We start from the raw sequence: 23,858 nt of genomic DNA, 5'->3' as shown, positions 1-23,858 counted from the left end.
GTTAGTCCGCATTTGGATTTGTTTTGCAGGCAGTGGGGCTGATTAGCCAGAGATCAAATAAGTCTGCTGTCGTCTTGGTTAAAAAGGCTGACATAGAAATCCACTTTGCATGTATTTGGCTTTATCTTCTCCTATGGCCCCTTTAGTTTGAGTGTACCTTGTTAACCGTGTGAAGTACGTTACAAAATTTCAGAAGTTGGAGTTCGTTGATTCAGATTTAGGAATGTGCCCCTCTACATGGTTCCAGGTTTGCCCTGAAATTTGTCTGGAGTCCTTGGTACACCCTCACATTGACCTGCCTCCTTCGGTGGTGGTCGTGGATAGAATGTTCTGTGCCTCTTGTGGTCTCTAGCTGCAGATCCCAGGAATGTTCCAGGTCAGAAGGGAGAGAAAGAGGCCGATCTGCGCCATGGTGTCACATTGCTCCACTCCCTTGTGGATCCCACTTGTGGGCAGCCTCCTAGAAGAAAATCCTCCTGATCTTGTTCTGTGCTTGCGACACAATATGTCCAGTAAATTGAGGGAAAATGTACCTTCACAGTCTTTAACAGATGAGTGTGTGTTTTATATATGGGTATTCAGTAAGAGCTAGCAATTGGAGGAGTATTGGTACTCTAGGTGACAAGTTTTGCCTTGTAATTGCCTTTCATGAAAGACGCCGTTATTCTGAGATAAGTGTCGGCTCATATTGCAGAATTATTCTGCACAATTTCCATTTTTAGGTTTGGTACTGTTGACACTCACACAAAATGTAAAACTATGTATATCACTGATAAGGAACCTGGTCCAAGGAGTGTTTGTAGTGACATTGTTTCTCTCATCTTCCATGTTTGCATTTTCTCCTGGTTTGGTGGTGCATTTGCCACTGTGATGTGGCGTCCCAACCAGTTGTCTAAGGATGCTGCTAATAATGCCAATTCATTTTATGAACATATGGGTATTGTGCTGTCACAACGTGATTCAAAATGTTGATTGGTATTTCTCACCTGCCCTATGAAGGAAACGGCCTTCAAACAATGTGGAATTGCATTTTCCAACTTTGAAGAGATATACACTATGGAGCTGCAGGATAGTGTGAAGCATCGCAGGCAGTTATTGTCAGCGGATTTACAGTTCTTGGAGAGATGTAAAAACGTGATTATGTTTTAACAATAACTTCAAGAATTGTCTGATACGGTTCCCCATTAGGAACATTTCAGGGGGTTATAATGGAATCCCCAGCATGCATACACAGAAACAAAATGGAAATTAAATCAATTGAAGCTCTTTCCTGCCAGTGATTGGCTGCTTTAAGCAGCCAAAAGTGTAGCGAAAATCAAACGACAGAGGGCAGTGCTCTTGCAGCTCTAAAGCTGTAGCATCTGCAAAAGGTATGCAGGGACTATGGCATCAACATCTGGTGCTGATTTGATTTGACTTGCCATATGTATTTATTTTATATTGGCATTGGTTTGCAGTTCGGTATATAAGGTAAACCCATGGCATGGCGTTAATAGCTGAAAATAAGCAGTTTATGTGTAAGAGAAATCCACCTTGTGTCCAGCAGCGGGAGAAGTAGGCTTCCTACACTGTTCTTGGGGGCTCTTTTATTTTTTCTTCTCAAGTTTCTAACCCGTTTAGAAATGGGTTCCAAGTTTAGACCGGCAATTAAATGCAGACAGGAGAGTTCCTGTCAGGCCATGTAATTAGGGATCAAAGTTCCAACATACTTTATTACTGAACTGATCTTCATTGGTGTGCAAATTATTCATGTAATCATTCAAACGCAATAAACCATTTTAAATGAATGTGCGTTTGAGATCAGCACAAGTCAATAAGTCTCTTCTCCTTTTCTTGTAGCTCCGAATGGTAATAAGTCTCTTCTCTTTTTCTTGTAGCTCAGGATGGTTGCTTGGTGTGATTGCATCAATGTTTTACAGGCCTAAAAGTCAAAATGTACACATAAACAACAGAAAACTCACTTAGGAAAACTTTAATGCCTTTATACGTTTTATGAAAGACAATGTTCCATAAATGACCATAGAAAGCCACCATATCCTTTGTTCTGGAGCCTGCCTCTAAGGTCATATTGTTTTAGGCTTCAAATCTTTTTATTGAAATTTGTTTTACAATAAAATAAATAAATGTTCAATAAAATATCCAGAAGAAGAGGAAAAAATAAAAAATAAAAATGCGGGTATCTGATCATCATAGTTGCTTGAATACATATCGACCACTGGACACCTGAATATAATATGCAGGATAAACAAGCAGATCAAAATAACAATTTTTTTTTTTATTTAAAAAATTATCCTCCAGGTCAATCCAAAAGTCACAAGAATCCAGGATTTTTCACTCTGAGCAATGCATATTGTGATCTTGAAATGCAGGTATTAGATCATACCTTGTATTTTAAATACCCAATGAGTCACTTTGTTGTTTTAAGGTCTGAGGTTGACATTGCTGGCACTGCTGACATGTCCTTTTGTTAAATGTTTATATGTATTAATCATTTAGTATTTAGTGTTCCTGAATGCTGCGTTCACTCTTGTATTCTGAGCCCCTCACCATTTTTCCAGTTAAACTGTAGGAGGACAATAATAATGCTAATTAGGTCAGAGCAGGTTTACCCTTTATTATTAACCATGTGTTGTACCACAGGGAATAGGTTTGTAACTTTCAGCAAAATCCCCAAAAATCTATATACCAGGTTTGTGCAACCCCAGTGCTTGAGGATCACAGGTCGCAATTTTGCAATATCACAGCATGAACAGAGGCATCAAAAAGAAATGCATTAAACAGCTTGTTTTCAGGCAGGAATAGGCGGAATTACTGGCATGTTTGTGGCCCTCAAGGCCTGGGGTTGTGTAGCCGAGGTTTAAACGTCTATGCTTAAAATTAATTAAGTTTATTCACCAAAGTGTTGAGTGGGCAGTCTAGTTAAGGGTTAACATGACTAACCAGTCTCTACTTAAGTTGCGTGCCTTTGCATGCTACCGTTCTTTTGTTCCCCCAATGGCATTAAGTGCCTGTAACTTTAGGTTTCGTGAGAAACAGGTGCGACATGCAGTTCAATGTGAACTTGCATGTCCTTGCCTATAACTTGCAAAATTCACCACCTTCTACAGTAAAGAAGTACAGAAAATGGGGGGAAAACAGGGGTCCCAGGACTCCCTACCAACCTGGGGGAGGGGGCAACAATTGCTCTTCTTCCACCACCTTATGCGTGCATGGTGGGTATATGCCCCTTTATACCCCATCCGATGGTAATGGGGATGAGCAGTTGACTAAAACCTTAAGCAAGGCAATGGGACACCCAGTCGTCCCTTCCCATCACCCCCCACCCCATTTCTAGTGGAATTGGATAGTTAACATTTAAAGAATGACCCTTGGGGGCCTCTTGAAAAATGGTTGCAGGAACATTGATATACTCCTGTGTACCAGCCTGTATTGAATTTTCGTTAAGTCTAAAGTTCCAGCTCACATTTAAAGTTTCAGGCAACTCATTAGTGAATTTGCACGTTTCCTGGTGTTTTCAGTTTGCATATACTATCTCTTACTTTTGTGGGCTTTAGTTGGCTTTAGTGAATTTGCGAGCTGAACTTTTGCTGCAGGCTTGCATTGTTTGCCAGCTCACAAGCACTGCTACTTTTAATGAATAGAATTGCCTGTTTACTTTAACAAAACGATCAGGTGCTCCTTGCCATCCTCTGTTCTGCAGATTGATTGTGTGCTGGTATGTTTGTCTATTTAGTAGATAGGTTGACGCAAGGGTCAACTCTTAAACAGTGTGAATAAGGGTTCCTAATGCTCAGGGCCAGCCCGACAATGGAGCCGAGTGGGGCAACCGCTCCAGGCGGCACTTTTGAAGGGGCGGCACTTTGCCGCCCCAAGCCCCTTTTTTTTTTTTTTTTTTTTTTTTTTTTTTTAAAAGCGAAAGAGAGAGAAAGGGGCGCCGAGCTTACCTAGCTGTCAGTACCCGCTCGGCGCCCCTCTCTCTCTCTCCTCTGCGGCGAGACTTCCTGTTCGGTCTCGGTGCCGGCTTGTAATGCTGAGTGCCGGAAGATTTCCGGCGCTCAGCAATACAAGCCGGCACCGAGACCGAACAGGGAGACTCGCCGCTGGACTGCTGAAAGGTAAGTACAAGGGGCGGGGGAAGGGTAGATAATGGGGGGGGCGGCGAGGAAGGGTAAATAAGGGGGGGGGGGCGGCATTTTAAAATTCGCCCCAGGCGGCATTTTGCCTTGGGCCGGTCCTGCTAATGCTTGTGGACAAGGAAGCTGCAGACCAAGAAGTGCATGATGGAGTCAAATGTCTTGTATAGTATCAGGTGGAGGGATCAACCAAAGTAACTGTTTTGCTGGTTCAAGTTAGACACAGTTCCCCTACAATTTGTCATTCCAAAATCTATTCTTTGTCCCACATGCTGTCATTAGATCGCAGTAAGTGGCATACTGCTGCATTTACCCAGTCATTTGACAGTTTCATTTTTGGGACCCATGTAACCCTTTCTACTTTTATAATGTCATGACAATCTGTTCTGTAAGAAAAATCAATTATATTTAGTTGGTATAGTTTTATAATATACTGTACATTTGTTTTATGACAGTTTTATACAGACTAGATTATTTTTACTTGACGGAAAATAACCTTAAAAATACTATTGGCACTTTTCGTTATCTAAATGTCATGCTTATGTGGAAGAAGTAGAAGAATGGCTCGCATAAAGATGACATTCTTTCCTTTGCAATAATTTGAAAAGTAAGAAAAATAGGGCGGTTATGGTGATATAAATACATTTTTGTTTATGTACCAAATAATTATGGTAATGTGAATTTTTCAGACTGTCCACCTCAGATGTTCCAGAGATAAGTTTAAACTTGGACATCAATTGCAGGCATAAGCTGTGTGGTTTTATTTAGACTTTCCTGCATGGTATACATTGCATGTCTCTCCATCTTTCCACCAAATGTTAATTTGTTGTTGTTTACTTGCTTACTTACACTTTATAATGCAGCAAATGTTGCAGCAATAGAAAGCACAAGCGTAAAAGGGGGGTTAGAAAAGTCCATACAACATGAAAGGAATAGAAGTCCCCACTAATTTTAAATCGCTACTATAGTGGGATGTATCCCCCACCACCATTGGAGCCTTGCATCCACACGGGAGCCTGGTGATAAATGTACAATGGAATCAGTTACCCCCAGGGAATTTATACAGTTACTATAGAGAGTGATCAACAAGGTTCAGAGGAAATCTTATTTTTTTATGTAGTGAATTAATGTAGCTGTGGCAACATTTATCTTTTTTAGCTGGTTTGATTGATGCTAGCTTTAATATAAAGTAGCTACAAGGGGGCTGGTTGCATAGGCTCAGATGGCAGTAAGATCCAATGGTTGACCACAAGGTTCTAGTCCCATTTCAGAAGTGCAGTCTCGGTCTTTACCTGATTACAGCCACCATAACCGAAGGGTAACTGGCTAGCTGGAGTAAAAAGTCTTCTCAGGGCAGGCATCTGAATCCCTTAACATTGCATGGTAAGGATCCTTGTCAAAACTTGCTTGAACAAAATCTGTGGTTTGAGTAGTATAGAGGTGTTACAAGGAAACACCTAGTGAAAAAACACAATTACAGAACACTTTCCACACAGCAGAATACCTCAGGATATATCTTGACCATTCTGGTAGTCAGTTTTGCATACCATAGAGACCTTGGCCAGTCTTGAATGATCAGAATGGCATTCTGATCATTCAATTTGTGTCATCATAGGAAATGGAGGGACAAGTTTGGTCCATTTCATAGTCAAGGTATCCTGAAACACTTCCTGGTGTAGACTCTGTTGCTTTGGATGTTGACTTTTCACCAATGGGTTTGATGAGCTTTTGAAATCTACTGCCACCAGACATGACAGGTTTGCTTTTGGATGAGATTTATTTGTCATGCTAGACAATAGTGTCATACTAGCCTTGTTTTCTGCCTTGTCTGTCCAAATAGTCTAATGTTGTCAGTCTCGATCAACAGTGGCACACCACTATCTTGTCCAGACAGTGCCAGCCTTCGAAGACTCTGCCTTGCCCTTTAAGCTTCCAGCAGCTACAGGTAATTGATATATGGCTGTAAGCGGCCAAGATCCCTGAAATGAATGCCCTAGCAGGGTGGCATATGTGGCAATGATAGTCCAACATGGGGTTAACAGGATAGATCTGGCAATTTGTAGAAATCATGGCTGCAAATTCAGACCCACACAAAACAAGATTAGACCAACGAGGTCTGAGATGAGATAGGGTCAGAGAGACAAGCTAATCTGGAAGAAGCAGGATCCCAGGTCTGATGCTGCAAATAGTTTCTGAGCAGAACCAACTCTTGTGATATCACACTATGGCCCCCTCCATGTATTAATAGAGATCACAGGCCTTTTACTTTTATTAATGCTTCTGAGTATTTTTAGTATAAGATTTTCATACATTAACATTTTTTATTGTAGCTTATTTACACTATATAAATACACATACTAAATCAGTTCTTAACCACCCATACCTTTTTAGTCACTTCATCTTTTAGAATTGAAAGAAAACAATAAAAATATGGATTTTCTTTTGGGAATAACATCCATTGACTGAGACATCGAATCACAAGTAAAATTTCATAATATAATTTATAGAGAAATTCACATCTGTGCCAGTGAGTGTTGGCTCACAGTTACTGTATATTGCATTTTAACATTGTCAGGTTTTTTTTTGGGGGGGGGGCTGGTGGGAGAAGTGCTTTGCTGTTCTTTTTATATAGGGCATGGACAGAGCCGGGAATCGGGAGCTGATCTCTCGGAGTCTTGCAGAATACTAATTTATGTAACTTTTACACTGGAATTTTATGTATTTGTAGTGACATATTCCAACTGGAGTCATATAACTGGCTGCTTGCCATGCCTAACACTTAATACTAATTATGTCTTTGTTAGTCTATTAAATATACTGCTACATAGTAGACCTCAAACTATATATATATATATATATATATATATATAATATATCTGGAATTAACAGAGTCACACACTCCCGCTCAAAATAGAACCCAAAAAAAAAAATTACTTAGATTAGCAAAAACTAAAGTACTAAACTATTATAACATTTTATCCAATGAGTCTTGTGATTTTTGGAGAAGGTATGTGTTGTTTTATGTAGCTGCCTTTCCTGAGTTGTACTGAAAACCTTTATCGATCAAGCCATTGTTGGGCCTACAAGTTATCATCAAACGCAAAGCCAATTTGACCGCGTTTCCCATTTGATGCGATTATTCTTTGGAGAAAGTCTTTTGAGGTGTCTGCTTCTGAGGGATGCGTGGTTACTGGAAACATAAATTTATGGCTCTAAGATTTCATCTGTTGTCATACTTGTCATATTCCTCTCTCATACACATCATCCTTCCTTTCCGACTCAGATTTAAGACCAGGGTGGTGCCCTATAGGGATAATGGCGATGAGTCTATTAGCAGTTATGTGATTTTATTTTTATGGGATGTGTTGGTGTGCCGCAAACATTACTTTATTTTCCTTGAGAAAGATGACAAAGAGCTCATAATAAATACAGGTAGCCCTTGTCCAATTTCTTTAAATATGATAAATGGTTGTGTGGTATTGGGCCTTGCAGCAGTTTAGATGTTCACACTTCACAGGAGCAAATTGGATGACAATTGTTGCCATGGAGACTAGCCCCATCAGTGCCTTTAGTAAAGTGATAATGGCATTTAACTTGCTGATAAAAAGCTTCTTTATTGGTTTTCATATCCTGTGCGCTTTGGATTTTCCAGAGGTAAACTCTACCTAAATAGTTATAGGAAAACTAATGTAGGAACTCCTTAAACACTACTGACCTCCAAGGTCTTATAACTGTTGTGTTAAAATTGTGAGCTGTGTGAGCAAGTACTCAATTTGCTTTAACAAATAGTAAATATTATGTGTGACTTTTGGGGAACTAGTGTAGTTTTTGTCTATATGTAGAATATTATAATTGGCAGTAGGGTGCGTAGCAATATGTGTCAAGTAAGTTTCTGTTACTTAAAACAGAAAAACAAGAAAACTTAGTTTTACGTGGGTGTCTCGGTTCCTATTTTGCAACTGGGGACTTATATGCAGTACATTCGTTGTTCGCTGTTGAGTGTCACCTTTTATAAATTGAATTCGAACACTGAGATGCCGCGCCGGCTTGGGCTGATGTCAGAAGTGCCATATGTGAAAGCTGAGGGTTATCGAAAATAGACACATTCTACTGTTTTTTACAACCACATGTGTTTCGTGTAAGGACATTTGACTTCATTTGTGGAATAAATACATATGTGTAGAGTATGGGACAGAATGGGTAAGGTGCAAGATGGTGAGGGCCCAAGTAAAAAAACAAAAACAGGAATGCAAAAATTTATATTGACGTCACTCTCGGGGAAACTCATGTTGTGTTTTGAGGCTGTTAATGGATCTTGTTTCTCATTTGAAAAAGCTTGCTTCCTAAACCAACTACTTAGCTTAATGTTCTATGTCCTGTAACTTTACCCTTTACTTTGGCATACGTTTTCCAGGTCAAGTTGAGCGAAGTAAAGCTTCAGTCTAACCCTGATAATGTGGTACAGGTTGAGTTTATTTATTGGAAAATCCCTTATCCAGAATGATCTGAAACTTTCTTTTCAGATAAAGAAAATTTAGGTAAGCGATACTCTTGACTGAGGAGGGACAGGACCACGAACAGGAAGTGCTCTGGGTTGTTTAAATATCCGTGTTAAGTCTCCATGACCAAAGATCAGTTGAAACCACAGCTTCTAAGACATCTTAAATTTATTAAAGCATAAGTATACCTACAGCACCACTCAATGACCGATGATAGCAACAGGATAATTGAACTTGAGTGGTCTATGCACTTCTTGAAACGATGACAGAGAGAGTAGATGTATAGGGGTAGAGGTGGTCTCCATGTCCTGTAACGAGTTTTTAAACCCTTTTTTTTTTTTCTATATTGGTCAGGTTGAAATGATTACATTTTACAGCATGGACAAATCTATAGATTACATCATCTTTTATAAAGCTTTTTTTTTTTTTTTTTTTTCCCCCCTTCATCTGCCATATGATTACAACACATGTTCCTGTCACTCATGTTTCACTTGTAACTAATGTGATGAGGGGTTATGAATGTAGATGGGTTTACATACCTTGGAGCTTTTTTCTCTATCCATCAACCATCTACTAAGTATTTGCTATAATAAGTGCACTTGTAGATGATGTTTTATAAACAATGTAATTTTAGCAGGTAAGCCTTTATTCTTCAGAATATGCTAATTGATATTAAATGAGTCTGTATTAGTTTATATTAAACAACAATACTGTTCATCGGGTCTTGGGTGTTCTGTTGTCGGTATTCCGTTAGAATACAAAAGTGTGTAATGTTTAAGAGATTGTGCACTTGGCTTTTCTAATTTTGTGCTTTATTACCCAGTGCAGACGGTCTAGCTAGAGGTTACTCAAGCGTGTTTATTTTTTATTAAGTCTGCTTTTTTTTCTTTACCAGGGAAATGCCATAGATTATTAGACGGAGAGGATTTTGGCTGGTGTTTTTATTTATTTCCATTAGGATGTAGAAATGCGGCTGTTACTCCTTAAGATGAAGCATGCTATTTAGTTCACCGAAGCAGAGCAAAGAAATGATATGAAGGTGATCAAAGTGCGTCATAACTCTGAAGTCTGAAAAGTGGAACTAAAAATATAGTGAATTGTGGGGCGCAAGACATCTCGGCTTAAGCATCCTTATAAAGAAGAAGATTAGTCTGAGCAATAAAACATCGGAGCGATTGCTTCAACAAAATAAGTAGCTGATTATTCTGTATTGCACGAGAAGCGCCAGGGAATATGGAGTCTCTGAAAGATGATGGATTCTACTTATTAGTGAATGAAACCTTGTTCTGTATAGTCAAGTGGTTTGCAGATCTCTCTCCTGCTTATAGCTCATTACACTGATACAGTAACAGCTGACAACAGCAACGATTGCAATATTATCATATATCGCAGTTTGGTCCATAACAAAATAGAAAATATGCTTCATGTTCTAAAGTGTACCCTAATGTCACCGAAAGTCCAGATCGAACACTATAGCATATAGAACTGTTATCTTGATCACTTCTTCCGGTTTGACTAAGGCAATTATACCCAACGTAGGGTCCTGTATTACTTACCTAAACATAGCTTCTACTGCTGCCCAGTGAACAATGTAAGAGCTTTTAAATGGCCTAAGAGATTCGCTTGATTTCTGGTGCTTGGTCTGAGGTTTGGCAACAGAGCTGTATTTGTTAATACTTTTATAGGAGCATCAAGATCTAGTGTTTCATTTACAAGAAATTAATATCAATATCTCTCGGAATATGTGGCAGAGCACAAGATATATGCTGAATATACAGTATATCCTGATAAGGATGCTTAATACAAACATCGATTTTTGACAGCAGTTAAGAACCATTCGGCACATCTAGTCTGCCCAAGTTTCCTGATGTAGTGACTCAGACTATAATCAGTAATTGGTCTTAGATGCAGGTTAGCTGTATGTTCATCCCATACATGTTTAAGTTCATTTAATGTGTGGTTGGAACTTGGAATGTACCTTGCAGTCTTATGAACCCTATGCAAAATCAATAAATGCCTTTTAGAAGACAGCTTCTCTGGGATGACCTGAGAGGCAACCACTTATATATATGGAGTGCTATTCTGCCGGCTGAGAATCATCAGAATTGTCACTCTCCAACAGCTCGACGCGGAGACAGCTCTTGGCTACCCCTGTTGAATATGTATATTCACATGCCTAGTTTGTCACAAAGGTTACTGGGTAGAGTCATCCTTTATAAGAAACTTGGTAGAGACCTGCACCAGTAGTAATTGAAAGATAGAAAAGAGAAAGGCAAATGTAGAAAGCTGCATTAAACACCCACTAGAGCTGTTCCCAGAGCTCAAAAGAAATTGTATAATGTATGAGATGTGGTGTAGGTGCTAGAAGAAACAAAAATGTCAATACCAGGGAATGTCTAAAAATAAGTACATTTTTGAATTTATACATAAACATATTTATAAGAAATACATGATAAATGCTGCAGGAAACAAATGTTTTGATATGAGTGTAAACACATGTGCATTATTGTAGATGCCCCAACACGTTTTGCTGAAAACGCTTCTTCAGAGGGATATCACACAGAAATACAGATAATAGCGTAGACTTTGGTGCTGGAGTATACAGGTAATTATTCTTAACTAATATGGTACAAACTCATTTTGCAAGTTTTGACGGGCCAAAATTGGTACTAAGATTCTAGAGTCAAAAGACTCTCTGCTGTAATGCAAGTCCTTAGGTTCAGCGTTGATGCACCAAAGAATCCCCTAATAAACTGAGATTATTTGGATTTATAGCTACAAAAATGTTGGCACATGAGAAAGGATGATTGTCTCTGCTAGTGAGGCAGTGAACACCATTGCTAGTGTCAGCTGAGAATAATTATCTTGCTCTACCACCGTTTTAGTGTAATAACCATCTGAAGAAGCCTTTTCGGCGAAACGCGTTAGGGCTTCTAGAATGACTCAAGTGTACTTACACACTTATGAATGTGTATCGTTATTTATGAATTAAAAATTGTACTTATTTTTAGACATTCCCTGGTATTGCCATTTTAGTTCCTTCTATTACATTATGCAGTCCTGTTAATGTCTTGGAAAGCTGATTCCCGTCAGCCTGAGTGACACAGTTTTTAGAAATAAACCCTTCGTTATTAGGTATATTTGAACTGGGCAGTTAAAATTAAGTGAGACTTCTAATATTTTCATCAGACGGCAAACTGAAAAAAATGTCGCCCCTTGCAGCTGATGTTTAGCTAGTCTGTATCAGGCACTGTTACTTAGTAGAAAGAGCCTAATTCACTTTGGAGGAGTCATTTTTCCCCAATGTAACGAAGTGCAAATTTGCAATTTAGGACAAGTTCACAAGATTGTTTAATTTGGTTATTTGGTAGCTCTCTCATTGGGAATCATGTATTCAAAGGCAATTCTGTTGCTTATAAACCTAAAACCGCAGGAATATTTCTTTGGTTGCTCTAGTGATTTCACGACTGCTGCTGCTTTGCAATGAATGGCTTTTCATACATAACCCCGTTATTTTACATGTACCGGAGCTAATCACATGTGATGATACAGATCTCTTCTTAATCTTAAAGTGATTTGTTGAAGAATTGTGCCTAATTCTTTGGAGTCCGTTACCTTAGTGTTTAAATGTATGGTAGAGCAATTAGGCATCATTTTGTAACGAGCCAATCTAGAAAAGTGTAGTTATCGCTATAGCAATCAGGTGATTGGTTGTTATAGCGGTAAGACTGCTTTCCCTGCTTCAAAACTGTTCTTTATAAGTAACCCTCACTGTACTGCATCAAGCATTGATTGGTTAGAAATAAAGAAATATATACTTTGCTTTGTATGAATGTTGTTGGCATTAATCTGCCCCATGGGATCCATGAGCAGATGACTTAACCATGAAAATTGATATACAAAGTATAAGAAGGTACTTATATATAGATGAACTCTTGACATTTTTTCCACTAGTATTAGATTAAAAGTATTTTGAAGTATTTGTGCGTTTTCTTCTTTTTTTTTTTTTTTTTTATATATTTATTTACATAATGATTTTGGACTGCTACGTTTTAGCCCCAAACTACTAGACAGATAACCTGACTCCTTATCATACTGCATGTGGTGATCAATAGAGTAGCTCATTGTTAGTCACCGAGGCTCCAAGCTTAGTTTGAATTTCATTTTCGACTCTGATCTTCTGTCACACTTTCTCATTCTCTCACACTCTGTCACACTTCAATGTCTCCCTAGCTTCTCCATCTCCTTTTCTACAGTTCCACTTCTTGTTCTTCGTTTTTCTCATTTTTGTTCTCTGCATCTTCTTTCTTCTCCGGTAAGCCGCTTCTGCTGGTTACAAAAAACAAAAACTGTCTGCGCTTCTTACCCTAATAAAGTTGGCAACAAATATATAAATATAATATAAATGAGAGGTTTTGGTTATATGAATTGGCCAAAGCATAATTAAGCTCACCCGCCATGTCAAGGCACACTCTCAATAGGGTGAGAACCTACTCTCACCTCCTACATAGTGGGCACACAAAGCAGTTTATACTGCTACCAAAACCTTATTAATGTGTTGGGGGAGGTGCAATTAAACCTCCTCCCTATTAACCCCTGGACAGCAAGCTGCAACCAGACTAATGAGGCGCCTCTTGGTTACCCTGGCCTCCTTAAACGTTTCTGTATCAAGATGGACCCTCAGCGTGCAACATGTGGCCCAATTCTCCTTTGATTGGAGGAATGAGGGGGAGTTTGCCCGTGTGCTGTGCAGAGGGTCCACCCTGATGTGGAAGTGACTTTTCTCTGTGGATCCCTTTGCATTATTCTGGCCTCCTGGAGCACTTCTGCATCAGATTGGATCCTCTGTTCGCACCAGGGGGACAACATCCAATCGAGGGAGCAGCTGTCCCATGGTGTGTGCAAAATATGCTCCCCCCTGATGCACAGGTGCCAGGACACCAGGATAACACAGAGGATCACCAGAGAAGCATGAAGGAGCAGAGAACAGGAAGGAAAAGGAGAAACTGGGCTGTAGAGACACTGAAAAGGCAGGTAAAGAGTAAGAGGGTGAGTGAAAAAAAAAAAAAAAAACCTACCGAGAGGGCAGGAAATTAAATTCACTGTCCAAAAACGAATGGACTAAAAATAAAACAAAAAGATTGTCCACTTCGTTTTTTTTTCCAGGTGCACGAGTGTAATATGTGTTTAATAGACATATACATTTAATATTAATATGTGTTTAATATATATATCTTTATATATAATATAAATGCAGGGTTCCTCAGTGAAACCGAGCTTTCAGTTTGTAGTTCTTCTCTTAAGTCAAGCTGCCAGGGCTCTGGACAGTTGAGACTGTGCAGAAGCTCTTTGAAGTAAAGTGGTTCTGTAATGTATAGCGGATGAAAGGAAAGTTTCAGGGAACGGTTTATTTGCTAGCAATTTGGCTCACACTATGTAAGGATGAAGTGTTATTGCCGTCTTGAAGTGGACTTTATCACTCACTTGCTTGTCAAGGTAACTATAAAATTTATGTTGTTAGTCATGTACAGGGTAATTCTTCATAGGTTTACGGTGTAGTGCAGACTCGGATTCATTGGTATAATGCGTCTTGGAAGATCTGCCCAAGGTTTTTGTTATAGTAAATATGTTGCATGCCTCAAACTTAGAGTTACCCATCTGGTGCTTAGATTTAATTCCTCAAAATATCATCTTCCCCCATTCCCAAGATTTCGTTAATGTCACATTGCAATAAGGTAATGCCACTTCGCATTCTCTCGTTGCTTCATTGTTTTAGGTTTAATATTATAAAATGTTAATAGGGCGCTGTGGAGTTTTCATTTATATTAAGTTGGGTTTCTTTTGTTTTTTTAGGTAGGTAATCTGGAGAATTACTACCACTTCTATCACAGCAAGACAATAAAAAGATCCACATACAGCATTCGTGGGACACACAGCTTTCTCCAGATGGATCCAAAGGTAAATGTGAAATCTGTACGTATATAGGTTTTAAAAGATGTGATGTCATGTGTTAAACAAGTTAACACAGTTGGCGTGTAATGTCGTGTGAAAAACGTCAGATAAGGGTTGGTGTCCCATGGAAGAGTGTTTTGTTCTCCCTTATTACCGTATTTGCTCGATTATAAGACGAGGTCTTTTTCAGAGCAAATGCTCTGAAAAATACCCCTCGTCTTATAATCAAGGTCGTCTTCTAATCAGACCTCAATTAAGTTGCCAGGCTGCTTACCAGTGCTTTGGTCGCGAGCAGCGTCTCTTCTTCTAGCAGCAGGAGAACAGGAAGCTAGCAGAGTGTCACATAACTCTACCCCCCCTCCTTCCTCTGGGGGCGGGGCCAGAGAAGTTGCTCAAACAGGGTTTTTGTGATTAATGTGTGAAGTATGTGTGATTAATGGAATGAATGAGTATTTAAATGTTTGTGAATGAGTGTGTGTATGATAGCATGGATGTGTAAGGTGGGTGGTGGTGGTGGTAGCATGGCATAGGGAGGCTGTACTCATACTCCTATCATCCCCAGGTTCCAGCATGTACTGGCTGCCTTGGCTTGATAGGAGTGTGATTGGTGTGTGTGTGTGTGTGTGTGTGTGTATGTATATATATATATATATATATATATATATATATATATATACACACACACACACACACCAATCACACTCCTATCAAGCCAAGGCAGCCAGTACATGCTGGAACCTGGGGATGATAGGAGTATCCAGAAATGCCTTTTAACCCCCTGTATGCCACTCTGCCCCATGATATGCATTTTAACCCCCTATATGCCACTCTGGCATATAGAGGGTTAAAAGGCACATCATGGGGCAGAGTGGCAAATAGGGGGTATAAGGCATTTCTGGGGGCAGATTGGCAACCCTGGGGGCAGATGTGCATAACTGGGGGGGGAGGCTGGCAAATAAAAGGAAATAAAAAATATATATATTTTTCTCAATCATAGCTTTTATTAGATATGAAAATTTTTTTTACATGCATTAATATTTACTAGTAAAACTTTTTTTTCTATAGGGTAGTCTTATATTCAGGCTTTTGTTTTTTTCCTAAATTAATATTTAGATTTTAGGGGGTCGTCTTATAATCGAGTAAATACGGTATTATTCCTCTCGGCTGTTTGTTATCCGATTTCAAGAATCCTCATGTTATGGGCCTAATTTAAGTGGAATATGGGAAAGTTCCAAAACAGGTAGTCCTGGGGAAAGTGAGTTGGTAATGTCGATAGCTCCTATACCCTTTTTGAATTTGAATCTCCAATGTGCAAGACTGTGGTAGCCCGGCTGATCTTTGACGTTTCTTAACAAAAGACCTTTTAGGTTTTGCCAGGGTGACCTCATCCTGTGCGAGTTGCAGAACTGACATTTTTGTTTTTCATATGACTAATAATATAGACAAATTGAAGGCCCCTGGCAGGAGATGCCTTGTACATGTCATTTCTATGGCATGTTAACCTTTCTAGCATGCTTGAGTGCTGGTTTTGGGGACAGGTCCATCAACACTGCTGCTGTTTGATCAGTAAAGCAAATTCATGTAGCGTCATACGATGGTACCCAATGATGATTCCAAGTCTGTAAATGCCCAGAAGACAATAAATCATAAAAGCAAAATCAGATTGTCTTTCTTGTGCTTTCTCTTCAAAAAAGCTGTTAACATCTGATGGGTTGTTTTTTAGTGCAATGTAAGATTGGTGGTATTAATTCTCATGTGTTATTCTTAAAGCAATACTAAGATCTTTTTCAGGCTTGTGATGCCGCTTTCCCAGCAGCATGCAATACATGCTCTGATTCTTTTTGTTATTGCTCTTATTATCACTGTATGTTTTTGTATCGTTTTGACTGTAAGACGTGGCTATTACACTGTATTGCATCAGTTTATAAGAAACTGTATAGAATACTGATGTTTTCCTACAAAACAAAACTAAAGGTAGGATTTGTAGCCACCAAAGACCTTTATTGTGCTAGTGGTCTAAAAGTGTACCAAATACCTAGAAACCATTTAACAACCTAATGTATTACAGATATGTGCTAATACTGATTGATTTTGCCAGAGTTATTTACTATATACAAAGTTTACTATTTTTTCCACTAATTTCCTTTTGAAACAGGGTATTTTTTCCATATTTCTAGGTGGGTGGCAGTTTCGGTGATCTTCACATTGTTTTACCTCTGGGGTTACATAGTTACATAGTTATATAGGCGGAAAAAAAGACATGCGTCCGCCAAGTTCAGACTTTCTTATATCTGTTAATTTGTTGCTGTTGATCCAAAAGAAGGCAAAAAACCCCAGTTTGGCCCTTTCCAATTTTGTACTAACCAGGGAAAAAACTCCTTCTTGACCCCAAAATGGCAGTCAGATTTCTCCTTGGATCAATAAGCCATTTCCCCATAATTAAAGATTATATCCCTGAATATTATGGTTGACTATATAAAGTAAAGTGGAGTTGAAGGGGCAGTGTCGCTCTAACGGGTCTTTTAACGACCCGTAGTATGTAACTATTTGCAAGGGGTTCCCACGTGTTTCGATATGTCTTGGACTCGTCCAATCAATCTTGACGCCAGCTTTCAAAAGTGATCCGAAATGTCTGACCGCATTAAAATTGGTGAAGCTCCAGGCCATTGAGATTTTGGAAAAGCCAATTTATGTATGTTTATATTTATACAACACCATACTGTGTATTTTAGTTTATTAAAGTATGAAATGCAGGATTTGGAAATGTGACAGGTCTGCTTTAGGACATGAAGGCAGAAAAACCATGAATGAAGTCAAACTGTGCATATTATTTAAGCTGATTGCAGAACGGTTATTATATAAAGTGTTATGGCAACAAACAAACAAAATAACAATGCGTTCCTCAGACATTTTATTCTCTTGACTTGGCAAGGACGGGTGTCAGCGCTTAATCATTCCTTAAGTATTTTGCCCTCAGCCCCTGGTAGGAGAGGCCGCGTGTCACTTTAACTACCTGTCCCCGAGGACAGCTGACTGTGCTTTACTTCGCTTCAGTGATGTTGCAGATAAAATGACAAATGTTAAGAAATTCTCAGGTGCAAGTAAAAAGCCCTTACCAGCTGTGCCTGAAAGAAGAGCAATTATAAATTAAGCTGCACCCAGTGCCTTGTCACTGTGTGAACTTCTACAATTCTTCCCCCCCGCTTCTTAAATTGTGTTGGTGGTCATGCTTTTCATGTGTAGTTCAGTCCTAGAAATTATTTTTTGCGTTATAGGGAAGGAATTGTTTTTTAAATGTACATGTTAATCACTTTAACAATCTCATTTTACGGATTTAATCCAATTGAAGACAATCTGTGGTTTTCCTATATGGTCCACTGACTTTTTACTCCCGCGGACATGGAAACATGACTGTGTGGATCAGGGTCTACGGTTCTGGCAGATAATCAACATCCAGTTTGTGGTCTCTGAATCCCTCATGTTTCATGCCAGCAGTTAATCTTGGCTCTCGAAATTAAAGCCTTTTATTGTTTATATATTAAAAAATATATATTTGAACCCAGAGTCCTGTCATTTGTCATGTATTTTTGCTGTTGGACATAAAGGTGTATGGAGACTGATGAAAATAATGAAATGTTAGAACGTACCCATGTCTCCGCCTCATTGTATGTGTTACATTTAACTGAATCGTTTCCCCAAATGCTACATTTTCTACATTAGTTATTAGTACACAGCAGGTTATTTGTTATGCAGGTTCTTGGCATTCCAGAAGTCAACATATTGTTGCCAGAAAAATGACTCCCAATTGAAAAACTAACATTACAGGGTGGAAAATAAGGGTGGTTTATAGCCTTGATGATAAACAATGTGGTATATGCGGTACAATTCTGGGCACCGGTCCTCAAAAAGGACATTATGGAATTAGAAAAAGTGCAAAGGAGGGCTATGAAATTAATAAGGGGATTGGGTGATACTAGTTATGAAGAGAGACTAAAAAAGTTACAATTATATACACTGGAAAAACGGCGTCTCAGAGGGGATATGATAACATTTTAAAAATATATGCAGGGCCAATATAAAGAGTTCTTCAGTGACCTGTTCATTAACAGAAATATACAAAGAACAAGAGGTCTTTACAGTGAGGACAATAAAGGTATGGAATTCACTTCCAAGGGAGGTGGTGTTATCCAATACATTAGATACCTGCAAAAGGGGCCTCGATATTTTCTTAGAAAGGCATGACATACAGGGATATAAATAGAATAACATTAATATTTTAGAGCTTCTTGATCCAAGGAGAAATCCGATTGCCTCTTGGAGTCAAGAAGGAATTTTTCCCCCTGATGGCAGAATTCGAAGTAGCTTAATTAGGGGTATTTTGCCTTCTTTTGGATCGAGAATAGGAAGGTTAGGTAGAAGGGTTGAACTTGATGGACTTAGGTCTTTTTTCAACCTTACAAACTATGTTACTATGTTACCTGTCAGTTATCATGTACGTTAAAGTGAGCTGGGAGTAGGAGAGAAAGTGGACTTGGGATCTGGTGGCCCTTAAGGGTGGTGTGACGTAAAGGAGAGGAGATTAATATGCTAGTTCTGCTGCCTTTTGCCCAAGACCTCAACTTCACCAAGCTATAGTAACCCCATATTTTTAAACTATATATCTTCAACAATTACAATTCTAAACAAAAGGTAGATGCTGGCATTCAGTGCGATTTTTGCTTCAAAACAGAAATGTTGGTGATTGGCTGGTATGACAAATACACTTTAGTTTAGTTAATATTTTAAACAACATTTCTGAGTGGTATTAATAAATCTAAAAACTAGAATTTCCTTTTTAACTTTATCTCCTCCAAGACCATAAAGGTGCAGAATTATGTTTAAAAAAAAAATAAAATATGTGAAATATAAACTTTTAGACCAAGCACAAAAGTGGTCTGGAACAAAACTGATGCGGCATGTCTGTAACTATTACCGAACCTTTGCCCGTGTGTTTTGCAGATGCTTTTTACTCCATGCTGCATGTACTGTTAGGTGTTCACATCCAGCGATTAGAGTACTTTTGGCCGCCTATCATGTCTCCTTTCATCTTTGCGTGTCATGGAAGGCTCAGCAGCTGCAGGGCGGTGCACGGTTAGCTCGATGCTGCTTCACATGGCCTTGGAGGCTCCGGAGGGAGCGAATAAGCGCTCACGGCATTGACTAACACTAAGGGTTGTCTTCTGAAGATTCCTTATTCATAGACAAACATACAGAAAACCATCTTTGCCTGCAAATACTGTAGAAAGTATGTTCTGTAAATATTGTAAAAACTGTATTTTCATTTCATTATATGATGGGATGTCTATGCCCCTGCCTTCCCATGAAGCCCTGCCATAAGTTTTCTTTCCTTATATATTTTTATTACATTTTGTTTTTCTGCAGCGATGGATTGCCGTTCTCATGTAATAGATTTCCGTATACATTTTGTTCTCTATTTAGTGAGCTGGATTATGGCTATATAAATCAACCAAGATCTAACAGTGAATTCTGTTCTGTTGGCTTGTTGCAGGGGAGAGGTTTTTCTCACCCATGGAAATCTCCAATTGTATGGCCAGAATATTAGTGTAAATATTTTTTTTTTAGTAGGAAAATTCCAAAGTTGTGGTAAGAAGCCCCACCACAAAATTCCCAGCTCTTTTGGAACAAATATTGCCGCAGGTAATCTTCCTCCCCTTCGATATTTTTTTTGTGTTCTTAACCTGCGTTTTTAGTCCGACAGCAGAACTCACCATATTGTGATCTTGGTTTTAGGTTGTGTGGTTGGCTGGAGGCAATTACTGGCATCACTAATCCTTTCCTAATCTCATTCACTATTGAATCCATGATCAGTTCCCCCAATAAATATGCTATTTTTTTGACCCTTGAATTATCCATACTTGGCAACCTTTTCTAAAACTTTCAAGTGCTTGTTTTAATATTTTTTTTTTCTCACTTAAGCGTACGCTGTCTCATTCCATGTAGATTTGTATAAATCAGTTTCTGTTCTGGAACTTTAGTTACGTATATAACATTAGGGAAGTTATCGTTTTAGTCAGGAAAGCAAATCTCACCTCCCTTCCCAGGCATGTTATTTAGTACTCTGAGGAATGGCTCACACCTGCCCTTTCACAAATCGGCAGCTAATGTAATGTTCTGGTACCTTTCAAATGTCACACATAATACGCAGACGTAGACCTGGCTACTCGCAAACAATATGCATGCGTTTTTGTTTCCCTGTGATTATAAAGTGACAAAACATATATTTGGTTGCATGATTTTCCCTATATTTTGCTTTGTTACATGAATTATTAATATCTTACCATCAAGTTAATATTTGTTTTGAAATAAAAGATGTGAATTTCTGGAGGGGAAAAGGTTACCCGGAGTTACCTCTCATCTCTTATGCTTTAAATATGACCAAGGACTTCTTTAAACTAAGCATGTTTTTGTTTTGATTTATGGAAGCCTGAGGTCAGTGCTTCTCTATGAAATAAGAAGTTTTTCTTATTTTCTTTGGGGGTCACACCTACCAAAGCGGAGGTATGCAGCCCATTCCTTCCCTACCCAGCCAGAAGGCCTGCAGGAGAGTTGGAACTTTGATGGTCTACTTGAACTACTGAAATCATCAATTGGGACTATGGACATAAGACTTTACTTAGCGCCCCCTCATCAGAAAAACCAGGAACTTTTAGGGGATTTAGTTCTACCATGGCATTTTTTATGTAAGCAAGCTATCCCTTCATCTTAGCCAACTAAGAAAAACACTATAGATTCCAAAGCTTTGCAAATAAAGTTGCTCAACACTCCAGTAGTTCAGTAAGGTATATTTCATTCAGCAACACGGGCAACTGACGTGTTAGTCACATTGTTGTGAAATGCATGGATGTTTGTGTGTATGAGCATGGATCTGTGTGTATGTGTGTGTGCGCAAGTCTGTGCAAATGTGAGTGTGTGTGTGTGTAAACATGTGCCACTGCATACAGTATGTTACAAGGGGAGAGGCAAGGAAAAGATGCCAAATATACTAAGGGTAGAGATAGGGAGAAATCGAAAGAGATAACAAAGATCAGGAGATATAAGGGACAAAGGGTAGAGATAAAGAAAAGGAGATGGAGATAAAGAGGAGGAGAGAGATAATGAGAGGGGATAATGAGAAGTGGGGAAGAAAAGGGAGAGAGAAAGTAAAAATCAGAGGAGAGATAAAGGGAAATGGAAGATATGAGATAGGAGGAGATATAATGAGAAAGGAGTTCAAAGGAAATGAGAAAAGAAAAGGGAGACAAAAAGTGATATATAGAAAGGTGAGAGATGGGGAAAAACTTAGGTAATAAGAAATGGGTGATAAAGAGATAGAAAGTGGAGAGAGAAAGAGGATGTGGGATGAGAACAAAGCAAGAGAAAAAAAGATAGGGGAGAGGTAGAAATGAGAGAGAAGAGAGGGGAGATAATGAGAAGAGGGAGACATAAAGAATATTGAGAGATTAAGAGAAATGTGGAGAAAATGGAGAGAGAAAGGAAAAGATAACTAAAGACCCAAAGGGGAGCTGAGATAATGGGAAAGGGGAGGATCAAGAGGAGACCAGATACTCTGTGAGGAGACCACTGTGGGTGCAGTTTGGCTGCTGGAGAAAATCTTGTTTGATGTCTAAAGCAAATAGACATGGTTGCATATTCCACAGAGTTTGCTGGAAATGAAGAAATCAGAATTTTGTTAATTTAGAAATGCTTTGCAAACATGTGCAACGTGCAGAGCGAGCTCTCCCAAAGCGCACACCACTGCTATCAAATCTGCTGTAGGCCCCGGATCTTTTTAAGGCCTAGCAACACCCCTGGTTAATGTTGCAAGGTTATCTTCGTGAAAATCTTGCTATTTTAACTATGCATTGTTCGGGGTTTAACCCAGCCTGTCTCACAGGAGGGTAATGCATAATTAAATAAGGGTGGTTACCACAGGCTAGGTGGCAGGCTGGAGGTGCAACTGACCCATGGGCTGCTCTGCTTTGAAGATCACAGACACAAGCTTGCTTTTCTCTAATGTGTTCAGCATCAGTGTGTCTACAATTAAAGGCAGCATTTGAACAATGACTGGGTCCTTTCTGTGCACCTTTTGTTGGCTTGTCCTGTACATTCTTATGAAGGTGTATTTGGCAAGACTAGTTAATGTAAATGGAATGCTATAATTCACCCCCTCCTCCCAGGTTAAAGGTTGCCAGCCCTAAATAAATATTAAGTAAAATGAAAAACCCGTAATGAAGAAACCCAAGGCCAGAGGCTATTATGATTAGTAAAGATTTTCAAATAATTATTAAAAATAACTTAATAAATAGGGCTCATGAAAACTATTGAATGTTTGTATGCCAAGAACATTAACAGCTGAGACTGAAACGTGGTTGGACCTCGCCTTACACAAGTAGTTCATGATATATGCAGTTTAACATGACCTGACATATCACACAGGGTTCACGATCTACCCTTGCATGGCGGCCATATGACTTATTCAGTCTATTTCCTGACCTGGAGTAAACTTTTTCTTCTATCCATTGCCCTATATATAAAGTAATACTATATGACTTTTTCCATAGCTGTAGGTGACCCCTACCACCTTGTTCAGGGGAGTTTATGTAATTCCAGCAAGCAAAAGCAATATCAGTAATACCGACGCAGCCTAAAGGGTCTTTAAAACATCCACAGTCCTGTGAGTTGTATATCACATTGGTTTCCCTTGTAGGTTGTAAGCTCATTTTGAGCAGTGCCGATATCACCATTTATTTCTAGTCCAGTCCACGTTGTGTGATTTACTGCTTTTGTCCAGTTTGTATAGCTTAGCAGAATATGATGGGGTCATATAAAAAAAAAGTAAACAATAATTTGTTTATTTTCACTATGCAGAGTTACTTCCGTGCAACTGTAAATGATGAGAGAGTTGTCCTAGAGGGTGCTCATTTCGATGTGTCTTACGGCCTTGGTGAATAAGATCTTGCTGCTACCTCAAATATTATTTTAAAGTGACTTGCTATGGGGTAAATATGTATGTTGAGGCAGACAGAGGGTCTGTTCACGGACTTTAAAAATTGAGGAACACAAGGCTGATCTTTTTTCACCTTACGTAGGCCATGAGCGGCATCAGCGTGTGTGTGTGTGCGCATGTTATGTGTGTGTGTGTGTGTGTATATATATATATATATATATATATATATATATATATATATATATATATGTATATGTGTGTGTGTTGTACCAGTTTAGCAACAAGCCT

General features: G+C 39.0%; 1 protein-coding gene across 1 annotated transcript in view; it reads left to right on the top strand.

Annotated features, from left to right (window-relative positions):
- PCSK6 (proprotein convertase subtilisin/kexin type 6) overlaps positions 1 to 23,858 on the top strand; it is a 64,632-nt gene that overhangs the window by 7,885 nt on the left and 32,889 nt on the right. The window contains exon 2 of the mRNA XM_089485639.1: positions 14,486 to 14,590. Coding sequence (XP_089341765.1) covers positions 14,579 to 14,590 — 12 coding nt within the window. The 5' untranslated portion in view covers positions 14,486 to 14,578. The remainder of the gene's footprint in view (positions 1 to 14,485; positions 14,591 to 23,858) is intronic.

Source organism: Sceloporus occidentalis, unplaced genomic scaffold (assembly GCF_023333645.1).
Source record: "Sceloporus occidentalis isolate IW3139 unplaced genomic scaffold, rSceOcc1.0.p SCAF_26, whole genome shotgun sequence".
Lineage (NCBI taxonomy): Eukaryota > Metazoa > Chordata > Lepidosauria > Squamata > Phrynosomatidae > Sceloporus > Sceloporus occidentalis.
This window is presented reverse-complemented; position numbering and strand designations above follow the sequence as displayed.